This window comes from Chrysemys picta, chromosome 12 (genome assembly GCF_011386835.1).
Source record: "Chrysemys picta bellii isolate R12L10 chromosome 12, ASM1138683v2, whole genome shotgun sequence".
Taxonomy (NCBI): Eukaryota; Metazoa; Chordata; order Testudines; family Emydidae; genus Chrysemys; species Chrysemys picta.
In genome coordinates, this window is record NC_088802.1 from 57,267,891 (window position 1) to 57,277,103 (window position 9,213).

A 9,213-nucleotide genomic window follows, 5' to 3' on the forward strand; every position below is an offset into this window, starting at 1 on the left:
CAGTAGCTATACTGGCAAAACATTTGTAGTGTAGACAAGACCTTAGTCTCCTATAATACACATTATTTTGTATCATTGGCAGATTTTTCCAAGTCCCAGGTAATTAGTTCAGAGTGGAGGGAAACTCCAGTCAGGCACAGGCGCTGACGCTGTGGGCGCTCCAGGGCTGGAGCACCCACAGAAAAAAAAAAAGTGGGTGCTCAGCATCCACTGGCAACCCCACAGATCAGCTCCTCCTCTCCACCCCCAGCACCTCCCACTGGCCGCTGATCAGCAGCATTCAGGAGGCTTGGGAGGAGGAGCAGGAGCAAGAAGAGATGAGGTGGGGATGGGAACGTGAGGGGGGGAGAACTGGAGTGAGGGCAGGTCCTGGGGTGGAGCAGGGGTTGAGTACCGCCCAGGAACTGGGGAAGTCGGTGCCTCTGCACTCAGCCCTCACTGCACACAGCACTTAGCGATGTCATCTCCAGCAATAAACAGTGCTTGCTTGCTGGACACCTGTCACTGGTGACCAACTCCCTGGGCTCCTGCCAGGCCTTTTATATCCACTGCAGATTCTTCAAAGACATGGTTCTTAAAGAGACAGTCCCTTTTTCCACTTGCACTTTTTACAAAGCAAGCCAATAATTCCTCTATGGAGAGTTTCACACCTTTCCCAGCATCTGGGCCAAGTCCATCCAATAAATAACAACAACAAAAAATATTTACAATAATAAATAATAAAACAAAAATAAATAATTTCAGTAAAACCTAGACTAGATGGGGTGTGGACAACTTTTTTTTTATTTGGTGGGTGATAGCGTTAAAAAAATATAATACCAATTGAATATTTCTTTGAATAGTTATGTACCATGACTACTTTTGTCGACTTTTAATTAAGTGAGATAAATGCACTTCCACATGCAATGTGCATACTCAAGACATTTGATTTGGAATTGAAACCACTCCAGGAATCTACAAGGGCTCCAGTTGCTACTAGATGCATTTATGCCTAAATTTAACAACATAGACAATACAAAGTGCACCAAATTCTAAATGAAAGGGATAGAATTCAGATTGTTAAATAAATGTATCTGAATTTCCTGTTTTTGGTTTCTTTTGATTTTGAGCCATAAAGTTGCATTCCATAAAACATCCCTAGTTATCTAGTACCACGCTACACAGTTTTGGTCCCTTCCTATTACTACTGTCCCATTGAGCTGGCTGGCTCCATGTAACTGGATGCCTTCCAATAAAGCCACTCACTCCCTTTTAGAGCTCCTGTCCAAGCTGTGAATCTGTGCGGGAGGAAAATCCCCTGGAAGGCTTTTGTCTACTTCTCCCTAGTGTGGTGAAAACCCTCTTGGGAAACGTCTTTCATGCATTTTCTTGTTTGACTGTGGGAGCAGCTCTGTCTTGGGCTTGATAAAGCTTGTCCCTGGGGTTCTAGCCAAAATGGTTGCTTCTAACCTGGAGAGAGAGCAGCAGAATCACCCAACATCTCCCACATAGTTTTTCTTTAGTTGCCCAAACTCCATGATCTATATTGAGATACTGTGAAATGGTTCCTTCCTTCCAGATTGCACCTTCTGCTGAGAGAGAACAGCTGGGATCTTTAGAGACCCTGGTGCAGAACATGGTGCTCAGTGGACTTGACTATTAGATTTTGTACTCCCATCCTGAGTCATGTTAGACAGCGCACACTTTATACATTAAAAAAATAAACTATAGGCAGTGCTTTTCCCGGGGGGTAGGGGAAGGAATGTGTGGAAATCTGTTTTTTGGGGGGGGGTCTGTCTGGGGAAGATAAGGTGGGATTTTTTGGGGGGGGGGAGAAATAGAAGAGGAGCGTCTGGTGGTGTATTTTTGATGGGAAAGGTGAAATTGGAGAGGCTGTATCTGGGCGGGGGACGGTGGGAGTGTATGGCGCTGTGTGGGTGTGTGCATTGTAAGGTTACCATGTGGCTTTATTTCAAATTAAACACAGTTACTTTTGACAATGTGTCATTTTTATTTGTGGTTTCTAATCTGACCTCCTATTAGATTCATACACATTCTGTACAAGTATCTGAATAAAAACAAACTGCTTTGGTTTCTTGCTGGATTGGGAATTCCCTTGGATGAAGAAAGGCAGTTTCCATGGGAAGTAATCCTGAGCCATGCTATAGGAGACCAGAGAGGGTGTTTGCTGAAGAAGGATTAGGGAGGTGGCTGTGCAGCTGGCAGGTAAAGCAAAGGGCAGAGAGTTAGGGGTCCTGGAATTTAATCTGGTCTGAGAAAATTGGCTGGATCCATTAACGATTTAAGCATTTCCCCCTCTCCCCCATGAGGCTGATCATCTTATCTGTAACCTGCAGGGGCGTGGAGCAGTAGGGTGGGACCAGTCCCTTTCTGTCCCCATTCTTTTTCCCCACAGAACACACCTTTAATTTCCATCAGTTCACAGAAGCGTAGCGAGCGCCCTCCATACCCTCCGACCGGAGGGGGCCCCGCAAGGAAGGGGGCCCCTAAAAGTGGCAAAATAAATACCGCATTCCAGTTTCTGCATTGTAAGGGGCCCCGCCCGGACATATGTTCGGAGAGGGCCACCGTTCGGAGGGGGCCACGTTCTTTGTTGCTACGGCCCTGTCAGTTCATATATATATGAAGGAATATATATATTAAGGAACTTTTACATGAGCACGGAGCTGCTGTATCTCCAGACCCTGCTTGAGTGAACAGTGAGGAGCTCAAACTAAAAGTGGTTATTTCGAGGCCTTGGATCCAGCACACACGCCAGTTCTGGGTAGTAGAACTATGACTCAGCAACTTTCACTTCTGTAATGGCTCAGAGTGTCCTTAACAAGAATATCCCTAACCTTTCCAACCTGGCACATACACAAGGCGATGCTTATTCCACAGTGTGTGTGGGCGAGTGAGGGGACTCCTAGTCTTCAAATCAGCGTAATTGCTGTAATGTTTTTCCCCCTCAGACCCATTTTGCTAGAACCTCCCATATTTACAAGCAATGAATTTCTCGCCATAACAGAAATAACATCAAATGTCTGGGATTTTGAAGGATCCTCATTCTGTTCTAGAGCTGGTGCAGTCTCTGAACGCCTCAGTCTGCCCTGGATACAGTCACTTCTTGGTTAGAGTTCAGTGTTGGTGGCAGTCCCAAGACCTCACTGATCCCAGCTTAATATTTGGCCTGATAATCCAGTGGCATACGTAGCCACTCTTGCAGCAGATGCTCATGTTTGGTGGAGATGCAAGGATACTATCCAGTTTGCTATGCTATTCCTTTCCCCTATACAGAAGGGATGAAGCAAATGTTGATGGGTAAGAAAGGTTGTGGTCTTCTTTCCCGACTCATCTGCTGCCCACCCATTACAGATCGTTCATTTACTGGTCTAGTCTTAACCTTGAAGTTTGTTTAATTTATTGGTGTGTCTGGCTCAGCAGCTACTTTCTATGACCCCTGTCTCCAACTGATTCCCAACTCTGTTGTTGCTTGAGCCCTGATGGCTTTGCAGGGGCAGCATTGGGAATTTAAGGGTGTGAGACAAAGCGGATGCGTTGAGAGTATGCCAAGTCCACAATGTAAAGCACCAGGTTCACATAAGTAAATATAGCAATCACCAGTTGGCTGTCCCAGGGGCATTTGCCCTGGGAGCACTGGTAGGGGCGCCATGGGGACCCATACTTACTATCAAAGCAGAACACTGGCCAGATCACTGCTGCACTCACATACATGAGGATGGCCACGAATGTGTAAATGACCACGAAGCGCTCAAAGGGGCACCGCAGCATTGCTGTCCTTCCTGTGACATTGAAGGCCACTACCACCACTGTCACCACAAAGCAGAAGCTATAGACAGCCACACACCATTGTGTAGCCACATAATTGCTGTACTGACTGTCATTTACCAGTGCCCCAAAGATGATGCAGGCCACGAAGGCCTGGACAATTTTCAAGAGGCCAGATACTGTGGCCATGTAGCTGGTCACCTGTCCTGGCTTGGCTCTGGTTAGAAACACCTCCACAGCATACGCAATGAACAGGAGCCCTGCAAAGACACTGGCTGCTATGCGGAAATCTCTCACCTTGCAACTGATGGAATAACAGCCAAACTGGGCAAAATAGAGCGGGTAGATCACAGCCGCAGTGATGGACATGAGTGTGGCCAGCATGGCAAAGGCAGCTGTGAAATTTCCCCAGGAGATGCTCAGGCAGCTGTGGAGATGAGTGAACTCACAGGTTATTATAAAGATGGTGACAGCAAAACAGAAACACCAGACGAACATGCAGAAGGTGCCATAGGCTGCACTGAATCCCCCCTGATGGGCCACCAGGCTGAAAGTAGTACATCCAAACGCCACCTGCAGCAAACGGGCTACTCCCACCGGGGATGCCACTGCTGCTGTGTTCAGGTACGGCCCTCCTGAGCTCTCCATACTCTGATCAGAGCAGGTAACAAGGCAGTTGGAGACGGCAAAGCTTCCTTTCGGGTTAGCTCAATTCTCTATCCCTCTATCAGAATCTTCGCTGAGCGTGCATTTCTGGCAACCTCTCAGAATAGCTTCATTTTCTGTAGTAAGATTATTGACTGGTTCTGTTTTCAGGCTGCAGGTATCAGAGAGCTATGAAGATCAGTTAACCCGGCAGTACCAGGCAGGATCTGTGAAGATTGTCTCTTATTCTGTCTTTTCACGGTCTCTTCTTTCAGTCTCTAGCATGATCACTTTCTCCTTGGTGGTTGACATTTTATTCCGTTTTAGCTCTGCAGCTGTAGCTCTCTGCTTTAGTGCTGTAGGAACACAGCAGTATAAATAGTTGGCTATATTAATAGTCCTGGAATGGAATGAACTCTGTCTCCTGAAACTATGATGAGCTGGTGTTAGTTACACTCAAACTGTGGACTCCATCAGGGGTTCCTGATTAACAGCCTGCATTTCCTTTACCGCCTGTTTTGTCATTTAAACACTGACTGTCAGCATTCCCAGACCCTGCAGAGGTCTCAGATCCTCTTGGGGAGAGGGCTCAGATCCTACCACACCACAGAACCTGGAATTTGGTGTTGCAGATTCAATGGCACCAGATGGGTATATGGATCTGGTGGCATCACAGAAGCTGTAGGATGGAGGGGTATGGATCCAATGGCACAACAGAGACTGATTAATTTTGCTTCATTTGATATTGGGCAATAGAGTAGTTTGGCAAAGGGCCAATGCTATTGTGGTGGGTCCCATGCTTTTCCTTGGTGTGGTGGGTCAGGGTGCTGCCCCTGCCCCTATTCTTGAGCTCCGCTAGTGCCCTGGAGAAGGAGAAAAGGGGAGCAGTGAAGGGACCCAGGTCCACCTCCTATTCCGGTCCCAGCCCCTTCAGCTTCGCAGGCTTCTTACCTCTTTCCCCTTGGGCAGGGTTTCTCTCAGTCCTCTGTGCTGGGGAAGTCCCTCTGCCTTGCTTGGGCAGGATCTCCCTGCCCCGGTACTCTGAACCTCTGGTCAACACCAGTCACCTCCAAACTACAGTCAGCTCTCCTTCCCTTCTCCTGGCTGACTGAAGTAGGTCTTAGGTCTCTGGTGGGGCCTTAATTGGCTCCAGGTGCTCTAATTAACCTGTAGTCCCCTCTCCTTAGTCCACAGGGAATAAGGCTCTGATCATCCTGGGGCTTATATACCTCCCATCAAGCAGTCTCCTTCTGCCTCACGGTAGTTAGTAGTAGTAGCAGGGTCCTGAGCGGCAGCCTCCTGGGGCTGAGATAAATGTTTCCATTACCATGATGATCTGATTCTGTTTTGGGCTTGGCTCCAGCAGCTCTCTGATCTCTGGAACGTTATATTCAGTGGCTCCTACTACCACATGCAGGTCTGTGACCCCTAGGTTGGGTTCATTGATCACTAGGATGCTGAACCACTGTGCCCTCTTGGCTTGGGATGGAAGTTTTCTGATCTGTGGAATTTCATGCCCAGTTCTTGTCTCACTGAAGTTTTGTTTCTGCCCTGGATGTAAGGGAGTGGAGGAATATCTACCACCGTGTTTCCTTTCTTAAAGTGAAACACGGTGGTAGATAAGCTGCATTTTTAGTCTTAGCCCAGAAAATCAGAAAGGGTTAACCTTACAGCAATATTGGGGTATTTGTCATTATAAGGTATTGCTGTTGCTCTGTCCTGGACACGAGTGTCAGCCTTTTGTATGGGAACACCTTTAGAAATGGGTTGGCTGCTTTCTCTCTTGCTGTGTCCTGTCCTGCTCCTTCCTTTCTCTCTTACTTTAACAGTAAAGTGCAGGTTCCTAGAGCTTTGAGTGACAGGAAGGACTGCAGTTGACAAAACGGGACTAACTTTTGTTCTCCGACCTTTGCAGACTCCCCTTGTGTTAGCTACTGACCAGGTGCTTGGAGTGCCCACAGTAATTATGATAATATTCTTATTCTCCATTCTCAAAGGCTCAGAACTTTCCAAAAATGTTTTTCCCCAGGGTTGGTCTTTACTAGGGTTACCATATTTAAAAAATAAAAAAGAGGACACTCCACGGGGCCCTGGCCCTGCCCCTTCCCCACCCTGGCCCCTTCCCCAAAGTCCCTGCCCTCACTCCACCCCCTCCCCTGAGCGCCCCACATTCCCCCTCCTCCCTCCCAGCCATGTGAAAAGGGCTGCCCGAGCGCTACCGGCTTCACGGTTTGCCGGGCAGCCCCCAGACCCTGCGCCCCCGGCCGGAGGCACAGCTGGAGCCCGGGAGGGGAAGCGCCCAGTAGGGGCGCAGGGTCTGGAGGCTGCCCGGCAAACCGTGAAGCCGGTAGCGCGTGGGCTTTGGGCAGCCTCCATGCCTCCGGACCCTGCGCCCCCGGCCGGGAACTTCCCCTCCCGGGCTCCGGCGGCTGCTGTGCTCCCTGAACTCCTGGGCTCTGTAAGCCCCGAGCTTCCCGAGCGCTACCGGCTTCGGGCAGCCCCCATGCCTCTGGGCTGCCCGAAGCCGGTAGCGCTTGGGCAGCTTGGCGCTTACAGAGCCCAGGAGTCAGGGAGCACAGCAGCCCCCGGCGCCCGGTCTAAGGTAACCCAGGGAGTATTTTTCCCAGACATGTTCAGCTTTTTGGAAATTCCCCCTGGACGGGGGTGTGATTACCAGAAAGCTGGACATGTCTGGGAAAAAACGGACGCATGGCAACCCTATCTTTACCCAAAGGTGGATTATATTTTAATTATTGAAAATGTTAATAATGGAAGAGAGAAAAAAATATACAAAAAATCCTTACCCAACTTTTTTAGACACTGCCACAGCCAAAAAATGAATACCTGAAGAGTACCATGCACTAAATAGGTATGCACAACTAGGGTGTGTGTGTGTGTGTGTGTGTGTTGGGGGGGGGGTGTCCATGAACTTCAGAGGGACTCTGTTCACTTGCAAGAGTCCATCTCTGACTATGGTTCAGGGCTCTAGTCAGGAAAAATGCACGGATAGGTTGAAAGAACTTCCAAGCTGTCCTGGTGAAGCCTATGAATTCCCAAAGCAGAACTCTTGTAGAGCAGGAGTTCCCACATTTTATCATGACAACAGAGTGGCCTATGACCATCTCCCTTTCCTTTGGCAGTCAAATTACTCTCTGTGGCAACTATAGTAGTTGCTTACATGGAAAACAATTATCAGAAAAGTAGTTATTCTAGTTGCATCTTCTTTTAATGCAATTTAGTAGCTGGAAATAAGGATGGTCAGCATGTGGTGGCCAGTCATCTCTCCACAGACTACTAGCAAGTGCTCTATGGATCACAGTTTGGGAAGTGCTTATGTAGAGCATGAAGCTCGGAAGCTCCAGAAACTAAGCTCTGGATTTTTCCTTCTGCTTTTTCACCCCTTCCCTTCCTTAAAAATACCCTAGAACCTTTATTTCATGTTAAAGCTGTACAGTTAACATCACAAAAAGTCAAGAAATGCAAAAGTGAAGATTCCACTGGTATGTAGCATTCAGCGACATGAACATTCTATTGAAACTTTAACTTTTGCATTTCCTGACTTTTCATGTTGTTAACTGTACAGCTTTATCACTGGATGAACTGAGTGTTTTTCAGATATAATGGCTAGTGTAGTATATTACTACCTGCATTGTGACATGTCCCATAAAACACACAGGCTGTGCTACAAGGCAAAGTTAATGTGACTATTGGAATAAGGCCCAAGGCAGCACAAGTCACTTATTAGTCCCAGTAATACCTAAGAACAGGTCAGTCTCTATTCTTATATTGAAAAACTGTTTGAAGGGACTTTTTTACAAACAGCAATAATCACTAATACTCAGCATTTGTTGTGTGATTTGCAAACATGAACTCATTCATCTACTTATTAAAATAAAAGGCTCGGAACTATATTTCACCTGTTCAACTGGTCCCTAGATTTACTGTATACAATAATACTCCAGACAGAGAAGCCAGTGATAGAAGGTTCTGCCAGCAGAGGGCGATAGTATCAGTAATTGGACAAGTCAGGAACAAGAGGATAGATGCACTGGAAATAAACACACTTAAGAGCATTTGGGTTGAAAGTTGGAATTCACTGCCTTTGGTGGAGCCTTGGCCCTGCTCTGGATATTAATAAATCATCACAAATGACTGGTTTCCCTGCCTCACACAGATACATCTGAGCCGTTTTGTGGTTGTTGCATTTAGAAGATAGCAGATTACAGCAAATGGCAGCTATAGTGTTCTGAGGTGGCAGTCCCCAGCTTCTCCTACAGGACTCTGTCTCCTAAACTCTGGCAAATTAGCTATTTCAAACACTGCTGCACAGGACAGGACAGGACAGTCCTGCTTGGCTAATAGGCCCTGAAGGAAGATACAGAATCCCAGGCCAGTGTTCGTGAACTGCAAAAAGAAATTGTGCAGGTAAAACAAATGATGTGTGAGGCACATACACATGACTGTGTGTCAGATTACATTATGTGATATCTAGTACCTTTATAAGGTGATTCACAGATAGAACCAGATAGAAAACATTACAAATCTAAAGAAAACCCTACCAGCCACAGAGAAAACATGGTTTTTTGTTTAAGCAATAGATGAAATGCTGCACACAGGAGCAGAAGCCCTGACTTCTTGGAATGCAGCCTAAACTACTATCAGATAAAGTCATATAGAAAGGTGAGAGATGCTGAGATTGTCTCTTACTAGATGTCTGTGCAGAGCCAATTCTGATTGGGCCCTTTTTACTTTAGGCACTATTGCAGTATAAATAAATAATAATAATGAATTATTTTCCTT

The 9,213-nt window shown here is 46.9% G+C and overlaps 1 protein-coding gene across 1 annotated transcript; it reads right to left on the bottom strand.

Moving 5' to 3' along the window:
* Positions 1–703: 703 nt before the first annotated feature.
* On the bottom strand, positions 704–8,894 carry MYADML2 (myeloid associated differentiation marker like 2). Its single transcript, XM_005283074.4, has one exon. The coding sequence runs from the start codon at positions 4,414–4,416 to the stop codon at positions 3,511–3,513; it is 906 nt and encodes a 301-aa protein (XP_005283131.2). The 5' UTR covers positions 4,417–8,894; the 3' UTR covers positions 704–3,510.
* Positions 8,895–9,213: the final 319 nt, after the last annotated feature.